The sequence below is a fragment of the Sorghum bicolor genome, chromosome 5, assembly GCF_000003195.3.
Source record: "Sorghum bicolor cultivar BTx623 chromosome 5, Sorghum_bicolor_NCBIv3, whole genome shotgun sequence".
In the NCBI taxonomy this organism is placed as follows: Eukaryota; Viridiplantae; Streptophyta; class Magnoliopsida; order Poales; family Poaceae; genus Sorghum; species Sorghum bicolor.
Window position 1 is genome coordinate 67,667,574 of NC_012874.2, and position 27,767 is coordinate 67,695,340.

At 42.1% G+C, this 27,767-nt stretch overlaps 3 protein-coding genes and 1 pseudogene across 7 annotated transcripts; 1 reads left to right on the forward strand and 3 right to left on the reverse strand.

Annotated features, from left to right (window-relative positions):
* On the reverse strand, positions 236-1,200 carry LOC8079125 (kafirin PSKR2-like). The gene has a single exon (XM_002451103.2). The coding sequence runs from the start codon at positions 1,132-1,134 to the stop codon at positions 328-330; it is 807 nt and encodes a 268-aa protein (XP_002451148.2). The 5' UTR covers positions 1,135-1,200; the 3' UTR covers positions 236-327.
* On the forward strand, positions 10,463-11,262 carry LOC110435322 (annotated as a pseudogene).
* On the reverse strand, positions 11,106-15,745 carry LOC8079127 (putative disease resistance RPP13-like protein 3). 5 transcript variants are annotated; one of them, XM_021460762.1, is made up of 4 exons: positions 15,552-15,740; positions 14,349-15,230; positions 12,245-13,093; positions 11,106-11,293 (listed from the first exon to the last, which is right to left on the reverse strand). In XM_021460762.1, the coding sequence occupies exons 2-4, from the start codon at positions 14,447-14,449 to the stop codon at positions 11,245-11,247; spliced, it is 999 nt and encodes a 332-aa protein (XP_021316437.1). In that variant the 5' UTR covers positions 14,450-15,230; positions 15,552-15,740; the 3' UTR covers positions 11,106-11,244. The 5 variants fall into 5 exon arrangements, 4 of the variants coding, with proteins under 4 accessions (XP_021316437.1, XP_021316438.1, XP_021316436.1 ...); XM_021460763.1 differs by lacking the exon at positions 12,245-13,093 and having other exon boundaries at positions 15,552-15,741; XM_021460761.1 differs by lacking the exon at positions 11,106-11,293 and having other exon boundaries at positions 11,457-13,093; positions 14,349-15,186; positions 15,552-15,745.
* Positions 21,048-24,289, reverse strand: LOC8079129 (G-type lectin S-receptor-like serine/threonine-protein kinase At4g27290). The gene is made up of 7 exons (XM_021461643.1): positions 22,873-24,289; positions 22,660-22,770; positions 22,388-22,569; positions 22,093-22,303; positions 21,742-21,979; positions 21,499-21,646; positions 21,048-21,415 (listed from the first exon to the last, which is right to left on the reverse strand). Exons 1-7 carry the CDS (start codon positions 24,197-24,199, stop codon positions 21,113-21,115), a joined length of 2,520 nt encoding a protein of 839 aa, XP_021317318.1. The 5' UTR covers positions 24,200-24,289; the 3' UTR covers positions 21,048-21,112.

The following is a 27,767-nucleotide window of genomic DNA, read 5'->3' on the forward strand; positions in this document are numbered from 1 at the left end:
CAAAAGAACATATCACAGATTTAAGTACTCAACTACAAGCACGTACAGTCACATCTATCTTATAAACACACAAGCACACATCCAAACAAGAACATTCAAGCGGTTCGAGCTGGCACATCTTTGGCTTGGTGAAGTATGCGGTATTGTCTACATATTAACCAAGCATGTATCTTTAATTTTGATTTGATGTTTTCAAATGAATATACAAAGAACACTCTTAAGAAATTGACTCAAATTAATTCTCAAACAATATATTGATTATTTATTGGAAGTTGCACACGCCGATATATATGAGACCTTTGTTATGAAGTACAACTCATATGTAATCTAGAAGATGGCACTTCCAACGATGGGTTGCTGCCATGAAAAGGCAGGGTTCATCAAAGATATCTGGTTGAATGGCAACAATTGTTGCTGCTGCAGGAAGGCGGCAGCCAATGGGTTAGCAGCTACCACTGGATTAACACGAAGCAGCTGTTGTTGTTGCAGGTATGCGGCGGTGTTCGTCACAGCGAGTTGGTTGAATGGAAGCAGCTGTTGTTGTTGCAAGTAGGCGGCCGGGTTCACCAAGGCTAGTTGACTGAGTGCTGGTAGGATTTGTTGCAGCTGCTGTTGTTGCAAGTATGCAGCAGCATTGGCCGCAACCAGTGGGTTGTATGCAAGTTGTTGTTGTTGCAGGTAGGCGGCAGGGTTTGCCATGGCTACCTGACTGATCACTGGCAGGACCTGTTGTAGTTGTTGTTGCTGGTATGCAGCATTGTTCACCAGAGCCAGTGGGTTGGATGCAAGTAGTTGTTGTTGCAAGTAGGCCACAGGGTTTGCCAGGGCTAGTTGACTGAGTGCTGGTAGGAACTGTTGCTGCTGCTGCTGCGCTGCGATGGTCTGTACGGTTAGATGAGCCGAGGATTGTTGTTGCAATTGGGGAAATGGTTGTTGTAAGATGCTATTCGCAAGCGCCTGCTGTAGTCTGTAAGCCTGCAGAGCCGGGTGTTCGAATCCCACAAGAGTAAGTGGTGGGAGGAACTGTGAAATAATAGCATTAGGAGCAAGTGAGCACTGCGGAATAATGACTGCAGTTATTGTGCTCACTGAAAGAGCAAGGAGCGCAAGGAGGACAAATATCTTGGTAGCCATTGTTGTGAGGACGTTGATGTTTGTTTCCCTTGGTATGTTTCTGATTGCTCTCTGTGTTATGGGCGATGGATTAACTACTGATCTGGGGCCTATATATTTATACAAGTGAGGGCTCCTGTTTAGATTTTGCCTTTTTTCAAACAACAGATAAGCTATAGATGACATGGCACCTAGTCAATTTTGACATTTAGTTATTATTTTTGTTGGATTATATGGTCTATGTATGAAAGACAATTTCCACTAAGTACAAGGAACACTTGTTGTTTTCTATTGGAGTTTTTTTGATACAATAGAAATAACATGCATGATCACTTCACCTTTACACATGTTACAACCTTAGCCACATCATAAATGTCCACTTTATATACTTGGCGAGTATGTAAAGTTATGACTTGCTCATGTGGATCAAAGCCTTTATCAACGGACGTTCTTGTAGTATTGTACTCATGGTTGAAGATAGCACGGTAGTTAGGTGAGAAGTTACTCAATGAATAAACAAATGCTAAAGATTGAGACTAAATAAAAAAACCATTATGTACACATAGAATTTATGAAATTAGAATGCTTATAGCCAAACATGACAGTTGCCACACACTCCCTGTGTTCCTTGTTACAATTTATTTTTTAATTATCTATACCCAACATTGTATAACTATCAAAAAGTTTTAAATAAACTTTGATGAGAATAAGCGCTATCATGACATTATCATAAACAATTCAATGAAAAAACTTGATGTTCAAAATTTTAGATAGATTTAGTAGGAAGTAAGTGAAAGTTAGGGGAGTTAGTGAAAACCTAGAGCATGTAATAAACTAGAGTGGAGGGAGTATTTGTTGAACTATAGCTATTGATTCGAATTAATTTACATCTAGCTTGTCAAAGTTAACTTGTTTCCATATAGAATAGACAATGACAAATTTTATGCAACTTTTCTTCCTTCCACTACCTACAATACGAGTCTAAGCTTCAATATACAGACGAAGAGGACCGTGGCCATCCTCCTAGCTATCTTACATATAAGTTAGAGCTCAAAGGCATAGATTCTTTCGAGCAGAAAGACAATATGATCAATAATCTAAACTGTTCTCAGCAATGCTGCAAAAACCTCAAAAAACGCTTGGCTAAGATGGGGTCAGGATTGATTTTTTCTATCATAAAACTACAACACCGTAACTTGAAGTTCCATGACAACACACTCCTTCAAATACCTTTTTGCTAGAACAATGTGCCTTGGGCACACATTCAATTCATCATAGTCTACGTAAAGATATTTTGGCTTTCCCTACACATGAGTTGAATCTCGTCCCAAAGAACATCGAGAACATTTGGCTTGTATGCTTAATCGCGAGGACTAGGCAAAAATTCAGAGCTAAGGATATTCAGTATGGCTAAAAGATTTAAAAAGAATAACTTCGATTGAATTGTAGCTATTGATTCAAATTAATTTACATCTAGCTTTTATAAATGTCAAAGTTAACTTGTTTCCATACAGAATAGACAATGACAAATTTTATGCAACTTTTCTTCGTTCCACTAGTTACAATATGTGTCTAAGCTTCAATATACTGATAGAGCAAGGAGCGCAAGGAGGGCAAATATCTTGGTAGCCATTGTTGTGAGAACGTTGTCAACTTTATAGATATGAAGAGTATGTAAAGTTATGACTTGCTGATATGGTACAAAGCCACATCAGGGCACTCACAATGCAGACTCTATCATAGAGTCTAAAGTTATTTATTACCTCGAACAATGTGGACTTGGAGTCTAAATAAGACTTGGAGTCTTATTTTTTTCTATCTCTTTCAATAAATATGCTGCCACATCAGTAAAATACCACCTCGGTAAAGGCTCCAAAACCCTCGGCAAAGGCTTGCCGAGGGCTGCCCTCAATAAAGACCCCTCTGAAAATTTTTAGACGGCAAAGGGGTCTTTGCCGAGGGCCGTCCTAGCAGCTGTCACGGCGCCGGCGCCGTTGGCAGTTTCTTTGCTAAGGGCCGGCCCTCGGCAAAGAAATGTTTTTAAAATTCTTTGCCGAGAGCTTCCTTGGGCAAATATTTTTTTATTTTTTTAAAAAAACCTTTGCCGAGGGCCAGGATCCTGGCCCTCTGCAAAGAAATATTCAGGATTTTTTCCAAACAAATCTTTGCCGAAGGCTATTTCCAAGGCCCTCGGCAAAGACACTACTACAGAAAAAAAATACAATAATTAAAAGAAGCAGTTAGCACTCTATATATATATATACATATATATATAGATATAGATATATATAGGGTTTACTTTTACTCTTTGTATATTTGGATGATGACTAAGACTTAATCTAACCACATCACAGCACATAAGTCATAGTCATCATCCAAATATACAAAGAGTAAAAGTAAACTATCTAGGCCTACCACATTTGTTACAGGAAATAAACTTTCAAGATTGTTCATTCATAGTTTGTATAGTTTAAACACGTCCTTTACAAATAAAATTTAGGTTTCCACTACTCTAGCTACATCCATCCTACTAGTATGATGAACCAACAAAAGTAGCTGAAAAATAACTTAGACCAAAAGATGACTGGTGCACTCTTCCACAATCGACTTTTGTGCTTGCTGACTGATACCCTATAGAATTGACAAAAAAAATATTTAGAATGGGAACATGGGACTGATTTAGATCACTTAATGAAAACTAGCTAAGTGCAGGTCATTAGGTAAGCAATATAAATCTGACCTTTTACAAGAACAAATGCAAACGAGGCATTTCCTTGAAGGTGGTTTATACACTAGTTTCCGAAACATAGTGCTACTTTTTATCCTTATTCCTTATGTGTTAAAATCATCTTGAAGGTGAATTATGATAGAAAACTAGCATTTCCTAACACATGCATTTCTTAAAAAAAAAGAAGTGCCATAAACTTGAGAAATAAAACATGGACAGAAGTGAGAAGTGCCATAACCTTGGATAAGTGAGTCATTAGTTCTCTTAATTACATCAGCAAAATAATTGATACACATTGACATCAAAATACACAGATCATGTATTAATCCTTAGAAATTTTCTTTACATGGTTAAGCCAAATTAGCCTCTCAGGTTACCACACGCACACACTCACACCATTGACATCAAAATATTCAAGCTGCAAGAAAAATATGAGCTAATTGTTGCCAAAACAAGAACTGTTTTCTTTCTTTTTTCTCAGCACAAGTATTCACTTAATACTTAAACGTGGGATGAAGATTTAACACAAGAACTAGTACTAGAACTCTCAATGTATCTTTGAGCTACAGATTAGGTTTAAAAAAAAGAACAGTCAAGTTACTTCAGTGACTTCTGAAAAAACAATGGAATACAATGAACTATATATCTCTAGTACGCACTAGCAGTAGCACACAGCACGCAAGATTTAGACTTGCAGTTACAGATAAGACACAGGCCGTTTATATCATCTCTAGAAATAAAAGCGTTGAAATATACATAAGTGCATATAGTCACTGAACTCTCAAATATGATATACAACTGGAGCAATATCACTTTTATTTTACAGAAAACAACACCAGTTTGTCCAGGCTGCAGAATCCTTCAGCAGGAACAAGCAAATTACTGATAAAATTCAGAACGTTACATGCATCAGCATGCTCCAGGTACTACAGCAAATCTATAACAGAATGATATGTATAGTTATGGAATCTCTTCTAGGAAGCAGTGATTGCCAGGACTCGAATTGCAAACCACTGACCTTCTATGTCTACTAAATTTGGATCTTGGAAGCAAGTAATGGAAAGGGAGTAAGGAGACGTGGCATCTCTTACTTTATGAGGATGTCATAGTACTCAGGGATCCAGAGAATTGAACATGCCGTCGCGGTGCACTACGCAACTGCATTCAAACGACATCAACAGTCAAGAAACCCAGATTGAATCCACGGAAAGAAACGAGACGAGCCATATAATAAGAAGAAAAAAAAACATTGCATCGCTCGTCGTGGGTCTGGAGCAGCGACCCCTCGAGTGCCGTTTTTCCAAGGCCTCCACTGGCTTCAACCTACCCAAACACCGCAGAGAAATGAGCAGGCGAATCAAAAGCAGGGAGAGGTGGAGAGGGAAACAGGTGCGTACTGCATAAGGAAGGTCTCGATCTTTCGAGACTTCTGTTAGATGCGGGTGATGATTGCCAGGTTCTCATCCTCATCCACGTCGGGTACGCCGCCGAAAAAGCCATCCCGCCGGCGCTGGCGGCATGGAGGGCAGGGTTGCCTGTGAACGACTGGATCCGATGAATCATCAGTGAACAAGGCCCGATTCACACTTGTGCGCCCCCAGATCTGATTTGGGCTGCAGGGTGCTGGCCTAGTCCTCGTCCTCCACTGCAGAGAGAGAAGAGGATGCGTGCGTGTGTGTTGCCCCTTGCCTGTTGCAGGCGTGGCGAGCGGCGGCGGGGGATAGCCGCGCGCGGGAGGCGGCGGGGGAGCGGCGGCTGGGCATGCGAGGGTGGACAAAGAAAAGGCTGCGCGTAGCTTTTTTGGGCCGGCCTGATTGGGATTTAGGGTTAGGGCTTTGCCGTGGGTCGAGTTATGAGGCACTCGGCAAAGAGTCCCTTTACCGAGTGCCAGGCTAGACCCTCGGCAAATTAAATTTTTCTTTTTGCATTTTTTAGTCAGTTTGTTTTAGTGGAAAAATATATTATTTGAAACTCAATTTTAAAGTTGGTGCCAATATTGATTTTTTCTATATTTTCTTAATTTATTTGTTTCGTTGATTTTTTCGAATATTTTAGATTTGAACTAAATGTGTATGGAATAATACAATGTAGTGTTTTGAAAAATGTTATTCATGTTATTTGGTGTATGTTGAGGCCCTATCAACGAACTCGCATTAAATTTTACGCGTCTTCTTCGCATAATACGAGAAGTGACTTGTAGAAAAAGTGTTTTAAATTTATCTAAAGTCCATACGAAGTCCGAAAATCATAAAACTTATCGTGATGTTATGTTGTCCCATGTGTAGGCTATGGTAAAAAATTGAGAAGGTTTCGAGCGAGTTATGACATCGGATGCTTAAAACCCACACATGGAGATGTCTGCGTTTTAGGCATTTGACAGCGCAACTTGCTTGAAACCTTCCCAATTTTTTACCACAGCCTACACATGGGATAACATGACACCTCGACGAGTTTCGTGATTTTCAGACTTCGTATGGATTTTATATAATTTTAAAACACTTATTCCGCAAGTCGCTCGTCATGTTACACGAAGAAGATGCGCGAAATTTGGTGCGAGTTCTTAGATAGGGACTCAAAATACACAAAATACCATGAGTAACATTTTTGAAACACTACACTGCTTTATTTTATGCACTTGCAGTTGAAATTTGAAATATCCGGAAAAAATAAAGAAAAGAATTAAACTAAGAAAATATATTTAATAAAGTCAAAATTGCACCAAATTTTAAATTTGGGTTCAAAATAACGTATTTTAGAAACACAAAAAAATGGGCTCAAAAAACTAAAAAATAAAAAAATCTTTGCCGAGTCGGCAAAGGGGGTCTTTGTCGAGGGCCAGACATGGAGCCGTCGGCAAAGGAGGCCCTCGGCAAAGACTAGTTATAAAAAGAACTTTTGGGACGAACATTGATTTTTTTTTAAAAAAAAACTTTGCCAAAGGCCTAACGGATAGCCCTCGGCAAAGCCTAACGGGCTCTTGGCCGCCGTGACCCAACGGGCCAACTTTGACTAGGACGCCTTTGCCGAGGGTCACGGCCCTCGGCAAAGACAATCTTTGCCGAGGGCCTACCTTTGCCGAAGGCTAGGCCTTTGGCAAAGGTCTCTTTGCCGAAGGCTAGTCTTTGCCGAGGGCTCCTGGGCCTGGCCCTCGGCAAAGGACGCTTTTTGTCCTAAATATGAATTATGGATTGATAGTTATTGGGTCCTCTTTGGTAGGACTTTTGCTGAGGCTTCTCTATCGACTTATTTAAATCCTACCAAACTCACAAAAGAATTGCTTCTAAAGGCAAGAACAATGAAACCCAAGTCATGTTGGAGCCAAAAGCCGAATCCACCAAAATATAGTTTTTCTTAGCTTCCCCATTTTCAGAGAAGCCTAATAAGTGTGTCTACAATTTTATTAAAAATTTTTCTTACCTTGCGTGAATCTAGATATGCATAGGAGAGAAGTAATATCGAGATTACGGCAAATATTCACTCGGTATTTTGATCTTAAAATCGATAAAGGCTTCCATCATTATTTGGATGGATGTAGCCAGGTAGTCTGTTGCAGCTTTGCACGTCTGATGGTCTGACAAGAGAACAGCTCACGTGACTATTTCACTGATCAATCACTCTGTGTAAAACATTACTCATATCATAATTTGGTTCTGTAATCATTTTTCTTATATAGCTTTAGTTTCTGTGAGGACTCTGACTTTTGGTAAGAAAGGAGAAGCACAATTTGATTTCTGTAATCGCTCTATGACTGATTGAAACAAACATTATTGGGTCATCTACAGAACAATTGTCAAGAACACCATTGCACTAACAAGTATTCCTCTCGTTCTATATATCCCTCATCTAAAATCAGTAACCGTGACAGCATACTCCCTCCGTCTAAAATAAATACTTCTAAAATTTCTACTGAAATTCAATGCATTCTATATAATGACTATGTTTTTGATTTGGCAAGGTTTGTTAAAAAGGAAGCCTAGATTTGAGAAGAAACGCTATAATTGGAATAATCTATGGGTATATGTGTTATTTGAGTGTTCCCTTAAGTTGTCTTCAAATTCATAGAAAGCATTGTATTATAGGACAGAGGGAGTCAGTTAAGAAACTCGTGAAACCGTATAAATCTATATCCTAAAGAGGCAAAATTTCTGCCACAATTTTTGTTCTATTATTTTTGTCTAGTCCTCACTAACAAACTATGTGAATGTCCAAACTGTTTGTATTTTGTATGTCTATAACCCTCCTACTTTATATGCCTAGCTTAGACACCTAAATAACTACGAATCCTAATCCAAATAGGTTCCTTCCATCTAAGTAAGCTGAATAGAAATCCTAATTTAAATAAAAATAAAAATAAAAATAAAAAGTAGTATGAATCTTATTTTGATATTAAATCACAAAGAGTTTGCATCCTTATTTATTCATTCATTTATTCTTTTTTTCTAGACCCTAGTTATAAATGTAGATGTTGACAAACACGAGCGCACACTCCGAAGAACTAAGTTGGACCAGCAAATCTTGAGATTGACGAAGTCACCACAGGTGCCTCGTTGTGGAGAGGCACGTCGCCTACCACTAAAATCATAACGCCGCTAAATCCTAAAATAAATCTAGAAAAATGTGAGCACCTGTGTCAAGTCGAGGACTTAAACCCGGGTGGACAGGTTCCACCACAGTAAACCGAATCCTGATGAAACCGTGGCAGTTGAGCTTACATGGGTTGGGTTGGTTCCCGCTCTTAAGCCAGGAAAAGTTATGCAGAAAACGAGCGGGCTGCAGATAGAACCAAAAGTCCCCCCAAACTCACTGCACAACCCCCCGTGCTTCCCTCCCGTGACTACCGACGTCCCTGTTTATAGGTTCCAATAAAGCTTATTTATTACTGAGGCCTGGTTTACATCCAAATCTTTTTTGCAAAAAAGACATCATAGCAATTTCGTTTGCATTTACCGAGTGCCAGCCATGTGCCGAGTGTGGCTTTCAGCAAAGATGCTCTTTGCCGAGTGTCCAACTTTTGGCACTCGACAAAGCATATGATACTCAGCAAAGTCCTGGTTTCCTATAGTGTAAGGTAAATTGTGCAATTAGTTATTTTTTTAATTTATATTTAATATTTTATGCATGTACCGCAAGATTTGATGTGATGGAGAATTTAAAAAATATTGCAAAATTTTTCAGGAACGACTAAACAAGGCTGAATCGAGCTTCCTGGTGCGATTTGAGTCCTTCCGCACCAAATCGAGCCTCTATTGTTTGAATAAGGTCCGTCACTACAAGCATTGCGCTTTTTTTTCCCATGAGATCGACTTTGTTCCATGCCGATCGATTTTGTTCCTGGTCCGTCACTACAATCATAGATCATGCACTCCTCCAGGCGGTTAGAGAAAACTCTGAACACTGAATGGCCAGGCTATTTCTGAATTTCCCATACAGCTATACCAATTCCAAGAACCAGAGTCGTCCAGAGCAGCACCATTAGCAACTAGATCGCCCACTCCTCTTGCTCCGGTTGGCCATACCTGGCCGCAGCAACGGCATAGCAGTATAGCAGTAGCACCCGAGCCCATAACAGAACACAAGAAACACAAGCCCAAAAAACTGGAAGTTAGATAAGAAAATAAAGTTAGAGGCAGATAGAAGGCCAAATAATGCATACTTGCATATATATTGTACGAAAATCAGTACCGCACCTGCATGTTAACCCGTGCATCAATCGAGTTGATCAGATTCGCAGGGTGGGACGATTGGGATGGTTTTGTGCTGCAAGACGCAGCGCCTCCTTCGCTTGCTTCACTGCCTCCTTGGTGGCTCCTTCAGATACGAACTCAAAGTTGATACGTTGGAGAGATGGCAGCTTCCCTAGTCCCAAACGGCTGCTGCTGCTGCCACCAGTGCCAGTTTCTCCCCCCATCCTCACATAGCAAAGGCTGAAAGAGAGCTCTCTGAGCCTGGGCATAGCTCCTCGTCCAAATACCACAGGCCATGCGAACCTGCAGAACTCGCCGCGTACCAGGCATGGGAACGAACCAGCACCAAAAGCCAACTGATCATGGTTCTTGTGGTTCTCGTGGTGCACCTCCAGATCCAGATAGCGAAGGGCTGGAAACCTCCCAAGGAATTTGAGGTCATCTAGCTCTAGCACAGTCATGGCAATGGATACGGTGGTGAGACTCGCAACAAGCGACGGATTCATCATCCAAGTCGGCAGCTTTGACAACCAGCAGCTCCGCCGTGTCTTCAGTGCACTGAGGTGTCGAGGGGCGACGTCGGCCCAGCAGTCATCCAATCCACCAATGCTGCGTTCATCGCTACCACCGGGGCCTTGGATAGATAGAGTGTGTTTGGTTGGGCTGCCAGGTTGAGTTTTGGCTAGGTTGGGCTAGATTTCGCTTGTTTGGTTTGCAGGCCAGCCCATCTAGCCAGGCTCCAAGAGGCCATCCGTACATCTGGAGCCAGGCCCAGAAAGAAACACGGGGTTGGTGTTTCTTCTGGGGCCTGGCTCCGTCCGGCTCCGCGTGCGGCCAGAGTGGTAGGCCTGCTTGGCCTCGGCCGACCGCCGAATAAAAGGAGAAGTCTCACCGCTTGGCTAGGGTTTCGGGCTAGTGTTCACTCGTTTCCCCGCCCCGCCCAACGCCCAAACTCTCCTCACACCCGCCGCGAGACATGCTCCGCCGCGCCGCCGCTGTGACGGCTACGCTCAATGGCCGCGCGCGGCGGTTGCCTCCATCTCAGGCGCCAAACCCACCATCCGCAAGCCCCACTCCGACCCACACATGTCGTGGTGTCGGCGCCGCCGCTCCTGCCGTGTCTGTGTGGCGCGCGGGGCTACAGCTACAGACGCATGGCATGGCGCATCCCGATGGCGAGGCCCGACGAGTACCCCAGCTCCGACGGCGAGGCGGAGGATCCCGACGCGCGCGAGGCCGGGGAGATCACGGAGCCCGTCGGCGGCGCGGGCGTGGAGGGCGACGACGACTCAGAGAGCAGCGAGGTGGAGGGGTTCATGCTGGACTTGAGCTCCTTCCCCGGCTCCGGCGACGGCGACGAGGAGGGCACAGAAGAGGGAGGGAAGTAGCGAGGCGGGATTTCGCTGTGGGGAGCTGGCGAATCGAGCTTCGTCTCGGGGGGGAAGGGACGTTCGCTAGGTGCTCGTGGAAATGCCCGTATAGCGTTTTTAACATTGGCTTTCGAACGAAGAACGGTTTTCAACATTGGCTTTCAACACTGGAAGGTTTCCATCTGATATCTGTATATGATGGAAGATGTATTCCAGTTGAATTCACTGCATTTGATTGCTAGAATTTTGCGGTCCACAGACTAGTCGATGAGCTCTGTTAACAGTCGATGAGTATCGAGACTGCATTTGATTGCTTCAATGAGCTCTAACAGTCAATGAGTATCTAACTTTATGCCCCCATTGTGCTCTTCAAGCTTTCAACACCGGAAGGTTTCCATCTGCATATGACCGAAGATTATTCAGTTCGCTGAAAAGAGAACTTTGAGAACAGGCTTACTTTCACGAGTCTTCATGACGAAGATTTATATCCTTCCAGTTGAATGCATTGTGTTTGTTTATCGGAAATCTGCATTCCGCAGATTAGTCTGATCCAAGCTTAAATATTGTGATGTCGGCTTTTTATTACAGCGAAGCAAGGGAAGGGGTAAGGCTACCAGTTCACTCTTTGGGTGAAGCCACCAAACAGGATCGCCAGCAACCAAACACCCATAAGTCGGCTACACTAGGCTAGCCAAGTAGAATTACATCAAACCAAACACTTCAACATACAAACCAGGCCAGCGAGAGCCTAGCAACCAAACAACCCCGTCTTGGCTACCTGGGGGCAGGTTCGGGCTGGCCTGGCTACATTGGGCTATCCAGGCTACCTGGGGCTACAAACCAAACACACCCATAAATTCTGTATCTTTGTTAGCTTGCATAAGCACTCCACTAACTTGTCTTCCCATCTACCCAAGACGATATGTAGCACCCTCAGTTCAGAGAGCTGGCCCAACTCTTCTATAATGTCCACGCTCGACTTGTCGATTCTTAATTCTGACAGCTCTTCAAGGCATGTTAGGTTCCTAAGTCCATTTGGCATTCTTGTCCACTTGTCAACCGATAGGCACATCAAATTTCTTAGCTGAACAACAGAAGATGGCAAGCAAGAAATTTGATTCTCCATCACGTTCAGTGTTTGCAAATTTTTCAAGTTTCCTATTTTTTCTGGGAGCTGAGCAATACCTGTGCGACTTAGACCTAAGTATCTCAAGTAAAATAAGTTACCAATGTACGCAAGGCTGTAATCTTGTGAAAGAGTACAGTTGTGTAAATCTAGTACACGTAAAACTCTGAAACTCCAAATGGCTGGAACTAGATGAATGCCAGATGGAAAGACAACAGCTGACCTCACTTGTTGCAGCTGGTTCAGAGTAGCAGCATGATCTTCCTTGCCATTTTGAAAGGATAACCTCCGGGTCATATTTGAAGGAGATGTGCCATCTACATCAGTTAGTATAGTAACAAAGTTCTCTTCACTTGATAAGGAACAAATTAGATCAAGTATCATATCATGTACACGGCATTGTTTTATCAAGCCAGTGTCTGTGTCATGTATGGGCTGAATCATACTTCTATTTATGAGCTCATTGAAATAACTCTCGCCGCAAGCAAAAAGGGTCCCCCAGTGTCTTCCAGACTGAATAAAACCTTCAGCTATCCACATCCATATCAAACGGTTCTTGCTAATTTTATAATCTTCTGGAAACACACTTAAATATAACAAGCAAGTCCTTAGATGGTATGGCAGATCAAAATAGCTGAATGCTAAAATCTTTCTCATGTTCTCCAAAGCTGAGTTGTTTTCAAGACCAGTACCAACAGATTTGCACACCTTACACCATTCCATTTTGTTTCTTGCTTTACAAGCCAACAGACTAGCCATGGTAATGATAGCCAAGGGTACACCCGCACATTTCTTCAATATTTTTTCAGATACCTCCACCAGCTCATCAGGACATTTTTCATTGTCTTCATTGTTGTCTTTGCTGTCAGTTCCAAATATTCTTCGATAAAGTAATTTTCGGGAGTTGTTCATAGAAAGTGGCTCTAAGTTGTATGCACCACCAGCTTGTTTAGCGATATTGAGAATACGGGTAGTTGTGATGATTTTATTTCCATAACAATTATCCGGCAGAGCACATTTTATCATTTTCCAAGCGGTGATGTCCCATATGTCATCAATAACAATTAAGTATCTGTGCACAGAATACAAGAAATCCATGTTACTATCGGATTAAGCTAGTTAAGGTTATAGTTTGCTTACCACGTACTAAGGGCATTCACAATGCAGACTCTATCATAGAGTCTAAAGTTATTTATTACCTCGAACAATGTAGATTTAGAGTCTAAATAAGACTTGGATTCTTATTTTTTTCTACCTTTTTCTTTAATAAATATGCTACCACATCAGCAAAATACCATAAATAATATGTAATTAATTGTCTTGGACTCTGTGATAGAGTCTTGCATTGTGAGTGCCCTAAGTCCACATTGTTTAAGTTAATAAATAACTTTAGACTCTATGATAGAGTCTACATTGTAAGTACCCTAAGAGGTAAAAGGTAATAGCGTTATAATTTGATGAAGCGTCTCCATTTCCTCTCGCTTCCTTTGTTTAGTGTAGGTGACAAAACGGCTCTATGACTTAGAGTGCATTTGATAGGAATCTAGGTTCACAATGAAGCATTTTGGATCTAGATTCTCAAGAAACATTTCAGATAATGATTCAAAATTACTTCATCATGAGATTATTTTGGCTAATAGGCTGGATTCTGATTCAAAAAAATGTTTTTATAACAGCTATATAAATGAAAATACTCTCCCAAAAAATGTTTTTATAACAGCTATCTAACCATTTATAGACACGGCTCCCAAAAAGTGTCTGACTCTAATTCATGAGTGGGCATGTCTCCTAAAACCCTGCCAAGGAAGATTTAATTTTATATTCACTCTACGGAATCTTATATTGAAACTGAGCTTTTAGACAATCTTAAATGAAAATTTGTTAAACATAAAGTTGTAGATCATGTTAAGTATTATTAGAACTCTATATAGAGCATGTATCCTCCCAGGTAGTTTGAACAATTAAAAAGTATCAATTTAAAAAATTGAGAAATTCTCATGAATATTAAGCTCTAAAAGATCTAAGATGAAAAGGTTGTTGGCTACAAAGTTATAGATCTTGTCAAGATGTACCATTTCGATATAAAGTTCACCTTCGTCTAATTTGATATGACAAAGATTACCAATTTATTTGGACGGATTTTTTTTTCCATGGGTGATTCATGTGTTGGGACCTCTCCATTTCTGTGATAAGATAAAGTTGTAAAGTTCACCTTTCTCAACCGCATGTAAAAAAATGGAGATGTGTCTAAAACAATTACGGTGCATGACAATTTCCAAGAAAAAGAAACCATATTATGATGGGTATGTTCAGAGATGCTTTCGTACCTTTTCTTCTCGAGAAATTCTCTGACCTCACTCATAACTTGACTTCTTGCATTCCTTTTCTTTGCAAGTTGATAGAACATGTCCTTGAGTAATATATCCATGTCAGGAGTCTGAGATACCGAAACATAGGCCGAGCAATCAAATCGTGATCTAAGCTTTTCATACACTGCATTGGCAAGAGTTGTCTTCCCTAGACCACCAATTCCAACAATAGAAACTATCGTACGTGTCTTGTTGCTGCCTACACACTTTTTCTTTTAGGGGAAATTGTTGCCTACGCACTTCATTGTCTTCTCCGAGAATCTTGATTACCTCTTCTCTTGCCTCGTCAATGCCAATAAGCTCTATTGCCTCGTAGTAAGCCAACCATCGAGGATCGACTGTTACAGGCTTAGCAGCATCATTACTGACCTTGTACCGATCACGTTGCTTGGCTACCTCTTCAACACGGCTCTTGATGTCTCTGATTTTTGTAGCAATCTTACGACGAATCTTGGGCTGCATCAACCATTCGAGGCACTTATCAACGGCCTCCTTGAAACCATGCTGTTTGACTAGCTTCTTCCCTTTGCATCGAACCATGAATATGTCAAGGCTGTCCTCTATGTCGTAGGAGAGCTCCCTGACGTTTCTAGCCCAAATCTTGTCCTGATTGTCCAGCTTGTGTACTGGTGTATTTGAGATCTTCTCTAGAGCACCCTGCATGCTCTCAAGCTCTGACACTAGGAACTTGATCCCGCTCTTCACCTCCTTTTGCAGGTTGTACTCGCCATGGATCAGATCAGCAAGCTTGGCGAGGAGGTTTGGTAGTGGCCCCGCTACAACCTCTGCCATGGATCTGCGAGGGCTGAAGCGACAAATTTTGTTGTGTATACGTGTGAGCTGTGTATAGTAGGGGGAAACATTAGTCAGGACAAACATATCATATCTTTAGTTGAAACATATTTTGGGGTTTTCAGCAAGTTTGAAATGATACACATAAGTAGTGCATTTATATATGTGCTTGTCACAAAAAAGTTGAGTTTACAAACTAAATCTAGAAAGGAAAAAGTCATGTACACCTGTAGATACAGTATGCCAGTGCATGTCGTTTAAAATTTTAATTTCTGAAAGTTCTTAAATATGTATTTATAGGTGTTTCATGTGTCTGATTGTTTTCTCGTGTTAGATTAGAATGGAATCCAGTGAAAGAGAAAAACTCACCGGTCGCTTGTAGCTGAGAGTCGAGCCGCCCCCAACTTCTTCCGCCAATCGATCCTCCCCTTGCACCTTACTTGACTCCTATCTAGTGCTTGTTCTGCCCGCTTTGAACATGTACAATGCGCGCAAGTTATACTGCATGCTTTAAATATATAATATAGAAGAAAAATGCAAGCAGCAACGTCCAAATAAATAAACTTTTCATGTCTACTTGACCTAGAAAATATTGGCAATATTTATATTTTTAAATAATTTTACTATAAAAAAATATATTCAGTGATTCATCTAATGGTAATGATTATATGTAGTATAAATATTAATAACTTTCTTATAGATAATTGGTCAAAATTGATAATGTTTTACTTCTCAAGTAAGAATAACATTTTCTATGAAATGGAGGGAGTGATTTTTTTTTCATTGTTCTCTAATACTCACTATTGGTGTGATTGGTTGCCATGACCATAGAAACTAGTCCACACGTTCTGAACGATGGAACAGTGCATGGACTTATTCCAAAGAAATAGATAGGAAGATTCCTCTTCTACAGTTCTAGTAGAGGGCAACTAGATGGAACAATGCATACAGGACTAATTCTAAAGAAATAGCCAGGAGAGTCCCCATCTAGTCGTCTGCATTGAGTAGTTTATATTTATATGTGGTTGTCCTTTGATGGCCCTTCTGGCCCATGGGTAATTGTGTGTCTCTTTCCTAGTCCTCCAACAGGTTAAGGTTGTGTTTGGTTAAACTTCTGAAAAAATATTTTTCTGCTAAAATTCAGAAAGTTAACCAAACAAGTTGCTTGTTGTTTAGAAGCAACTGCTTTCTTGTAGAACAGTTTCAGAAACACCTTGGACCCTGCTTTTGGCTTTCTGTGTTCCGAAATAGGCAGGAACAGAGAGCTGTTTTAAGGGAGAGAAAAAAGGGTAGGTTTTATATTTGTTTCAACCAAACAGCTTACAACTTTTGTACAACATATAACTCACAGTAACTTTATTATAGCTTACAACATCTTTTCACACAGCTTACAATTTAACAAAATAGATCCTAAGTTTGTTTTCATTTGCCTCGTTGTTATGCTACTAGTGGTTTTTAGTTGTGTCACTGTGGTGTTTTTTTTAAAAAAAAATCACAAACAACTCGTGGTGGTTGTTCTGAAAGTATGTTCTACCATGTGTTTTTTGTCGGGTTCCCCAAATGAACCATGGGCCACTTTTATTATTCTAGTAAAATCTAAGGAAAGCTCTTTTCATTCGATGGCAAAAAAAAGCGTAAAACTCATAAATGATACCTACACTTCACTGTGGCATCTCCTCGGTCCACAACTCTTGAGTTAAAATATGTGGATTGGAAGATTGTAGATTGGTGTCCACAACCCTTGAGTTAAGACATGTTTCACCCTGGTAAATAATTCAGAAAAGTGGGGAATAAGCATCAGGAGAATCTGAAGAGAAAAAGCACAAGTTGGTAATTTTTACATTTGTGGCACCTCACAGTGATGAGGCCTTCCCTACTCTCAAGGACATGATAGTTGAGATTAGAGAAGGACAACTTCAGATTGCTTGGAACGCATTCATGTTTCGCTTTCGGAAAAAATAAATGGATGCAAATAAAAGACAGAATTTATCCCTGGAAATGGGGATAAACAGCAAAAAATTCAGGTCCATTCAAAAGCTTTTGCCGGCCGAAATTTGCGTGCCTCTTCCAACGGCTAAGCGTGCCGTACTCAATTTCAGGAATGTCTGCTTGGACGCATGTCGCGTGTGAATTGTGCTGGCAAGTCGAGATTCATAAAGCTTAAAATCCAAAGGAGTTTACAATATGTCTAATAACTTTTTCAGATAGATAGAGAGAGCATTTTATAATTATTTGAATCAAACAGTTTACAACTGTTTAGCATCACATAGCTTATAGTAGCTTTTTCACAACTCACAGTTTATAATAACTTTTTCACAATTCATAGCTAAATCAAACACACCCTAAGTGTGTTCATAATTTTACTAAATTTTTGTTATCATGTGAAACTAGATATGAATACGTGAAAAGTAATTTTAAGATTACGATTGTATCAACTCTAATTTTATCCCAAAATTAATAAAGACTTTCTTTATAAAAAAAACTGCACATCCCGCTGGACGTAGCCAGGTAGCCAGTTGCAGCTTTGCAGGTCTGATGGTCCGAATAATTCCCATTGCGAATGCCGACAAGAGAACTGCTCACATGACTCCTTCACTCTGTAAAGCATTACTGATATCATCATTTGGGCCTTGTTTAGTTCCAAAAATTTTTGCAAAACAGGTACTGTAGCACTTTCGTTTGTTTGTGACAAATATTGTCTAATCATAGACTAACTAGGCTCAAAAGATTCATCTCATCAATTCCGACCAAACTATGTAATTAGTTTTTATTTTCGTCTATATTTAATACTCCATGCATGCGTCTAAAGATTCGATGTGACGGGGAATCTGAAAAATTTTGCAAAATTTTTTGGGAAGTAAACAAGGCCTTGGTTTCTGTTATCAGTTTTCTCAGATTTGGTTTCTGAAAGAACTCTGCTTTTCTATTGAGGTAAGAAAAGTGCAATTTTGTTTATGTAATCGCTCTACGAATGAAACGAACATTATTGGGTCATCTACAACACAATTGTCAAGAACACCACTGCACTAACAAGTATTCCTCTCATTTTATATATCCCTCATCGAAAATCAATAACAGTTAATTACCGAAGTTAAGCAACTCGTGAAACCATGTATAAATTTGATGAGAAAAGGCTTTGGTAATTTTGCTTGAATTAATCCCAAAATGTACACTCTCTACCCTGATACCGGAAGTCTGAAAACTCTGAAATCTGAATGGCCAGGCTGTTTCTGATCATGCATGTACAGTGATCAGTGAATTTCCTATACGGCAATACCAAATCCAAGAACCAGAGTCCAGAGCAACACCATTAGCAACTAGATTGCACACTCCTCCTGGCGGTCACCACCGCCGTCATCACTAAGGCACTCCATGGCCGTAACATGCCTGTCGTACATCATGGCTGGCTCCGGGTGCCCATACCTCGCCGCAGCGACAGCATAGCACCCAACTACCCAAGCACGTAACAGAACACAAGAAACACAAGCCCAAAGAACTGGAAGTTAGCGAGCTGCTCGGCGCGCTCCTGCGTGGCGCGTGCAAGGCACTCGATGTGGCCATCGGCATCAGGTGCGCACACAACAGGGACAAGGGCGGATCTAGAATTTTCATCCATTGATGTCACTAAGCTATAATCTTATCAAACCTTCATAATCTTCTACTGTAATATGTTAGATATTATAGTGGTACTTATACGAAGTCATTGATGTCATCAGGCATCAATGCTTATACTGTAGATCCACCCCTGGGCGGGGAGCATGGGCCCGTAGAGCTTGAACACCGTCTGGTAGAACTAGAGCCCCTGCAGCGTCATGAGCACGCCCAAGGCAAGGTCCACGGGGAAGCTCTCCGGCAGGAGCGCCCCAAGGACGGTGGCGACAAAGCAGAGGCCGACCAGCACAATGAGGAGGTAGTGGTAGTAGACCTCTAGCCCATGTGTGTCGCAGAGTGATGTGTGTCATACTCCACACAAGAAACATAGCCCCCTCTTGTTAACAATGGTTGTTGTCTTGCAGGGACAAAGGTTCCAGGATGGCAAGAGAAACAAAATGGCAATATGATTGCACACCATAAACAAAAGCCGGGAGGGTTCAGGCATGATTGCAAGGGAAAAAGGATTAAGCATAGAGAGAGGGACTGCACTCATTCGGGTAAGATCAATCTTGCCCCCTGCCCCTAACAGCCCTCAAATGCAAAACAGAGTCAGACTACACTTGGTACTGTACTTAGCAACAGTAACACACCGGCCCCCACCTCGCGCTTGTAGTAATAAAGGTGAAATAAAAGTATTTCTATCCAGCTCAACTATGTAATGTCAGATGCCAAAAGCTTTTCATTCATTCACTCATTCCGAGGAGGATATATTTAAAAAACAGACTTAGTGGGCCATACGACGTCAATAAATCAAGTCCATTCAAAATAAAACTAACTCCACTAGGTTATAATCCATTGTCCAAGAGATAATGAAGAAGATTCCCATCGAAAGGAGCAAGAGCGGGGTGAGACCCAACATGTAGGTCGGCTGCCCCCCCCCCCCCCCCCCGACCGACCTGTCGGCTTCAGGATTGTTCAATTGCCTCTAAGGATGAATCTCTACCATCTATCAAGGTCGGTTCGAATGTAGAGTTGAGACGAAGCATTGCCATGGATCCATGGGTCCATATGGTGCCAGGTGCGCCTATAAAAGGACCCCTAGACCCCCTCCAGATAAGGATCATAGTTGAAGAGAAGAATAGTCCTTCATAGTAGGCTCTATTCTTTGTACATAGAAAATAGTGAGATAGAGAGTGAGGGAAGAGTTTGGAGGAGTACTGGGCTTGTCAGTGCTCTCTCTCTCTCTTCAACTTGGTGGTGGATTCAGGTTATGTCTAAGCCCGCATCTGAGACATCTCTGGTAATTGATTTTTGATTCAATGTAAGTATTGTGCTCTTTTGTTCATTAGGATCATGAATCTTTGAGTGCTTTAATCTATGTTAAGCTCTTGGGTTAAAGTAGTAACTGTGTAAGAGTGGTCCTTAGACTTTCGGCTACTCGTGGATGCACCCTACATTATGAATCGTGTGGTAGTCTCTTGATCATCTATAGTCCACCTCCTGTTTATAGGCCTACCTGGATGGCTGGACCTGTGTTGCGATGGAAGAAGTATATTTCTTTATACTCTTCCTTAGTAATGTGCCTAGGTGAACACTAGAATACAACTCTATCTTAAATTAGAAATTAATAACCTTAGAAGTTCTCTCTACACTCCTATCTTTAACCTTGTTGCTATCCCTAGTTAAGTTAGTCCATTGTTAATCTCACATGTTTCTATGTGGATATAATACTTATTCAAAAAGCTACTTCGATTCCGTGCACTTGCAATTTATTCCATGTGCCACCACAGGTGTCAACATTCATCATCGTATATTAGGTGGACCAACATAGTCGTCGAACACTCATCTCACAATCTCCCCATATGGACACCCGTATCATATGGTGTCGAAAGCATCAGACCTTGCCTAATTTTGCTCCACCATTAACGTGAGAAATTTAACAACCTGGTACGGCCATGCAATAGAGTTCAACAACCTATTACTGGCTAAACTTGTGGCGTGATCTTACACACATATAAGTAGCAAATAGAAGAGGTGGGCACCCAACATATAGTTTAGGCACATATTGGTTCACAAAATATTGTATTGTTACATAGATTGACATGCAACAGAGTTCAAATGCAAAGGTTATGTTGGTAATTAAATTTCATCGCCGGCACTTTTGCTTTTTCGTCGATGGGATAATAAGTACACTTCAATTTTCATGCAATAAGGAGCCAGATGTCCTAATAACCATGCAATGACTATTCTAAAAATATAACCAGCTACTTGTATGAGTTGTACTCCAACTCTTGTCCCAATATATTGATAAACAAATGTAACTGAACCATTTACCATTACCGTCCCTCCAACACTGTGACAGTCATGTTATTCATGGAGCTATTTGTATTTTCTCCTGTTCCTTGAGCTTCTAAATACCATTGCGAGAAGTACATGGGCTGTTTTGGGACTGAAAGTAACGTGGTTTCGTTCTCCAACATGAACACAACTGTTGACATAAGTGGCCTACTATTCGGATTGTCTTGCACACACAAGAGTCCTATGTGGATGCACCTCAAAGCTTCATTTGCCGAACAACTTTCAAGAACAAAAGAGTCCACCAAATCCATTGCCTTGCCATCATTCCATAAGCTCCATGCCTGGACCAATTCAAGAAAATTCATAGGATATCAACAGGTTTTATTGTTTGAATTATAAATTTGAAGAATTCCAGCATACTTACATAAGCTAATAGGCTAGGGAAGCTCGTGGAGTGAGTCGAAGTGATTTTCAAACCGCTTATGATCTCCAAGAGTATAACACCAAGGCTATATGTATCAGACATGACAGAAAAAGCTCCATCCATTGCATATTCAGGAGACATGTAACCACTGATGAAAACTAGTTAGCACTTAGCAGTATGTGTGTAAAAAATTTTTGGATTGGTATAGGAAAAAAGATAACTGGACTGGATATGATTACTTACTATGTCCCAACAACTCGGTTAGTATTTGCTTCTTGTTGGTTCCCTCCAAAGATTCTTGCCATACCAAAATCTGATATCTTAGGGTTCATATCTGCATCCAACAATATGTTGCTTGTTTTCAGATCTCGGTGCACAATTGTCAATCTTGAATCCTGGTGCAGATAAAGAACTCCCCTTGATATTCCTTTGATTATCCTGAACCTTGTTGGCCAATCAAGAACGTTTTTCCTTGCAGCATCTATAAACATACAATGGTATTATAAGTAAAGTAAGCAAGCAAATTAGAGTAGTAGTACCTATGACTGTTTGTCTTTTTTTTTCCTGTATAAAATACAGCTAGTTTATACATACCAAAAATGAAGGAATCCAAGCTTTTGTTTGGTAGATATTCGTAAATTAGCAACTTCTCATCTCCATGAATGCAGCAACCAAGGAGCCTAACAAGGTTCCTGTGCTGCAATTTCGCAATTAGAACTACCTCATTTCTGAATTCATCTGTGCCTTGTCCAGAGCCCTGACTGAGCCTTTTGATCGCGACCTCTCTGTTTTCGCCTAGAATACCCTGCATTATTTCACCATCGATCATTAAATTGAACAAGCAACCTTATAACTTCTGCTGGATGCCATGGTTGAAAATATTTATTACCTTATAAACTTTCCCGAAGCCTCCTTGCCCGAGCATATTGTCTTCAGCAAAATTATTTGTTGCAGAAACAATATCATCAAAGCTAAAAAACGGAAGGTCGAGATTTTCATCACCAAGTGTATTTGTCTCATCCAAGTGTCCTAGCATCATCTTCTTATGGATATCCATGTTTCGTCGTTTGCCTAACAGAAATGTTAATGTTTTTGTTCAGTTTCAGTATGAATCACCATTGACTTCCGAGTAGTGAAGTGAGTGGGTTCTACAACTTCTACCTCTAAGCTTGCGCCTGCACCATACCCAGACAAAGAACATCCCCATGAGGGCAAGCAGACATGTCGTAACTGGCAGCAAGATTATTAGTACCACATTCCTCTTCTTCTCAACTGCAGAAATATGCATGTTGCACCATGAGAATATATATAGATGATGATGAAACTTACTCATGATTTCAATTCACACTAGCTAGGAGATGCATCTGTGCTTACCTAATTCAGACTTTGCTAACCTCAGGTACATATCCTGCCCTTTGTCAATGTATCGAACATCCACGATCGCATCCGTCCACATGACGCAGCCATGGTCACCGCCTCGGATGTCGGCGGCGGCGTAGGCCACGCAAGCGCAGTTGGCGAGGCACCTCTCCCTGCACTGCTCCAGCGTCACGCCCATGTCCACCGTTGTGTTGTCCGTGTCCGGCAGCTTCACCGCCCGCACCATCTTGAACCCGTCTGTCGTCGTCCCGTTGCCGCACTCCAGCGGCACGTCCCTCCGGCACCCGCCATGGGTCTCCCTCATGGACCACTGAGACGGGTTCACGGGGCTGAACCCCACGGCGCAGCTGCAGAACATCGTGGACGCCGTGTTCATGTTGCACAGCCCGAACGCGCCGCACATGGCGTAGTTGTCGCAGACGTCCCTCGGCGCCTCCGCGAACGAGGTCCACACCAGGCTCACCGGATCCCACCCCAGCCGGTGCATCACGCCGTTCTCATTCAGCAGTAGCCTGGAGATCGGCGCGCCGGCCGTGGTGTTGAAGGAGTACGCGATCTCGTCGGCGCCGACGACGAGCTGGTTGGAGTACAGGTCCAAGTACGACGCCATCTCCGGGATGCCGCTGAACCACTGCCCGTTCCAGGGCCCCGTCCGGTACATCTTGACGTTGCCATGCCAAGTTATGGTGTCCGGGAGGCCCCTGGTGTCCAGGGAACGCCAGTAGTCTCCGGGCGCCGGGTCGTTGGACGCACGCCACGACGTCGTGGTCCACTCAGCGCCAGTCCGGAGGTTCTTGCCGAATTTCATGCCGGCGAGGTAGGTGTTCCCCGGGTGATCGAACCACTGCCATAGCACGTCGCCGGTGCTCTGATCGCGAACGACTAGGTTGCCAGAATCGAGGAGCTGTGCCTGCGGCAGCACGACAGGTGGAGGAGGAGCGGAACTCGTCGTCGTGGTGGAACTGGAAGAAGACCACGCGGTGTGGCCAGAGCCGTCGAGAAGGCGAAGGGTGCCGGTGCTGTCGTCGACGACCAGCACGCCTGAGGTGTTGTTGAGGGGTGTTTCTTGGTTGGCCACCCAACAGATGGCCTCTGGTGACATGGTGAACCAGACGCCAAGATATCTCTTGGCTGGCACGCCGGCCGGGGAGAAGAAGCCCAAGGTGAAGGAGCTGCCGGATGAGACCAACGTCTCGCCATCGGTGATGTTGCTGCTGCTGCTGAGTGTGTCAGATGGAGTGCCGGCGGCCGAGGCTTTGAGCAAAAGCAAGAACACGGTGAAGATCACGGTGAGAAGGTACGACGACAGAAGTCTTGTCATCCCGCCTCCCCGTCGCCAGTACTAGTGATGATGTTTGTTGCAGTACGTAGCTCAAGAAATTTCATAGTACGGGCGATATGTATCGATATAGTATTATGATCACGTTGGTGCTCGCTTAGTTTATTAGTTGCATATTTAATTTAGCACCAATGATACATTCATACCAAAACTGTCACATTCATTAACTTGGTCAATTACGGCATGTTTATAATTTATTAACTAGCCTATTATTTTTTTGAGGTAACTATTAACTAGCTTATTTGTCTACATTCTTACGAGTCTAGTGGTTGAAAGCGATGGTCTTATTAAAAGTCTACGGATGACTGACCGACCGAGTACTGCCGAGAGCCCAGATGTTGAAATGGTGACTTCCAGTCTTCCACCCAACCCCCATATGTTGAAATGGTGACTTCCAGTCTTCCACCCAACCCCCATATGTCTCCAAAGAAAATTCTATGCGACGACGGTACGGAGTCATGCATGCCGTGCGACATCTCCCGATCGAATGGCAAAACATGTCCGCATGCCGAGATGAGAGTGTCTTTGAGTGGAAAAGAGTGGCTTTGTACACTGCAGAATGAGGCATTGGTCGATGTTCAAAATGGCCAAAAACCTCAGCCTTTTTGCCGCCCGGGTTAAAGACCCCTTAACACCGGTTCGTAACACGAACCGGTGCTAAAGGGTCCTGCCCAACGGCTACTGACATGTGCTGTCGGGGCGGAGACCCTTTAGCACCGGTTCGTATTACAAACCGGTGCTAAAGGGGTCCCTTTAGCACCGGCCAGAGCCACGGGCCGAGGCAAACCCTTTAGCACCGGTTTTTGTTACAAACCGGTGCTAAAGGGTAACCCTTTAGCACCGGTTTTTGCCCTGAACCGGTGCTAAAGTTCCGGTTTATAGGCCGGCTCCCTCCTCCCCTCTGCCCATTTGAAACCGAGAGCACCATTGTTGTTGTTGGAGCTTTTTCTTGCTTGTTCTTCATTTGTTCTTCATCTCCAACGCCTATCGTAGATCTTCTTCGACTCCGTCATCGTCTCTTCGTGCTTGGAGGTGACTAACTTTTGTCTTTCTTGTCTTTTCATGTTGTTTTTGGCTTGTGATGTTCGCATTATTTTTAGCTCAAATCCACGTTGTTATTTTGAATCATTCACATGAATTAGTATCCATATATATATATATATCATATTTCATGGTTGACCTAGTATTAATGTAGTTTGCAAGAATGAATTATAGTATATTTTTATGATCTTAGAAAGTAGGATAGTTCAAATTAATTGGTTTGTTAATATCACTTGATTTATTTTTATTACTACATATAATGTCCATTGTATCATACATGTTTACTAGTAAATGTGGAATTTATAATTGTTTAAAAATTGAGTATGGATAGTAGATGGCAACCGTGACCGGTTCTTCGGTCTCTCAACGGGTTCAAAAGCGATACCGTCCAGAACTCCCTCTCATTACTTGTGGCAAGTATGGGCAGAAGATTTTGATGGAGTACAAAGTGTCGAAAGAGGGAGTAAACAAGGGTCGTATATTCTACAAGTGTCCAGATCGTAATGTGAGTTATTTCCAGACATTTGCTTATATATGTGCATATTTTTTTAAATGATATTAATTAAACTTTTGATTCTCTCTTTTAATTTCAGTGGGACGGTACCGGCGGATGTACAGGTTGGTACTGGGAGGAAGAATACATTGAACACATTAAGAAATCTTTTGCACAGGTGGTTGAGGCTGAAGGTGGTGAGGCAGTGAGCCGACGAAAGTAGTTCAACGATGTTGATCAAGCGAATGATCTATCTATTATAGTTGGGATCGGACGCGAACTAATTATGTTGCTTAAGTGCATTTTAGTTTTGATTTTTTTAGTGCTAGTTGCGATTGTATTTGTTGTAGCCAAGCTTTCCTAAATTAATCAACTATGTATCTTAGACATGTTGTGCAATAAGATGAGAAACTATATGTGTGTATTTTTTTCATAATATATATGTTATATTTAATGTAGATGGTAACACGTAATTGGATGTATAATGCCGATCGGCGCTCCGAAGAGTTCATTAATGGCGTGCACTATTTCTTAAGTGTGGCCGAGTCAAATAAGAGGGACGGTTTCATGTGCTGTCCATGTGTCGTGTGCAAGAATTTGACGGAATATTCTAACTCAAGAACTCTTCATTCATACTTATTAAAGTCAGGTTTCGTACCAAACTACATTTGTTGGACCAAACATGGAGAAAGCGGGATTATAATGGATGAAGGTGAAGAAGAAGAAGAAGAAGAATTGGACCATGCCAATATTATTGCTCAGTACGGTGGCTTCAATGATGTTGCAATGGGGGGAGATAATGAAGAAGAGGTGGCGGCAGAAGATGATCGGGGCGATGATGCTTTTGGTGATGCCATCCGTGATGCACAAAGAGAATGTGAAAGTGATAAAGAGAAAGCCAAGTTCGAGCGCATGCTAGAGGACCACAGGAAATCGCTATATCCCACCGCTGAAGAGGGGCAAAAAAAGTTGGGTACCACACTAGAATTGCTGCAATGGAAGGCAAAGAATGGTACATCTGACAAGGCATTTGGGCAGTTATTGAAGATCATAAAAAAGATGCTTCCGAAAGACAACGAATTGCCCACCACTACGTATGAAGCAAAACAGGTTGTCTGTCCTTTGGGATTAGAAATCCAGAAGATACACGCATGTCCTAATGACTGCATCCTCTACCGTGGGGAGGAATACGAGAATTTGGATGCATGTCCAGTATGTAAGGCATCACGGTATAAGATTAGACGAGATGATCCTGGCGATGTTGAGGGTTTAGAACGTCATAGAAAGAAAATTCCAGCCAAGGTTATGTGGTATGCTCCTATAATACCACGATTAAAACGTCTGTTCAGAAATAAGGACAATGTAAAGTTGTTGCGGTGGCATAAAGAAGACCGTAAGATAGACAATATGCTGAGACACCCTGCCGATGGATCCCAGTGGAGAGCGATAGACAGAGAATTCCCAGATTTTGCAGATGATGCTAGAAACTTGCGGTTCGCCTTAAGTACAGATGGTATGAATCCTTTCGGTGAGTAGAGCAGTAGTCACAGTACTTGGCCAGTTACTCTATGTATCTACAACCTTCCTCCATGGCTATGCATGAAGCGGAAGTTTATTATGATGCCGGTGCTTATCCAAGGACCGAAGCAACCTGGTAATGACATAGATGTCTACCTAAGGCCATTAGTTGAGGAACTTCAACTTTTATGGAGCAAACCAGGAGTTCGCGTGTGTAATGAGTACAAACAAGAGCACTTTGACCTGCGAGCATTGCTGTGTGTAACAATCAATGATTGGCCAGCTCTGAGTAATCTTTCAGGCCAATCAAACAAGGGATATAATGCATGCACACATTGTTATGAAGACCTTGACTGTGTATTTTTGAAAAAATGTCAAAAGGTCGTGTACCTTGGCCACCGTCGGTTTCTTCCTGTGAACCACCCAGTACGAAAGAAAGGCAAGCATTTTAAAGGCAAGGCAGACCACCGGACCAAACCTCTCAATCGAACCGGGGAT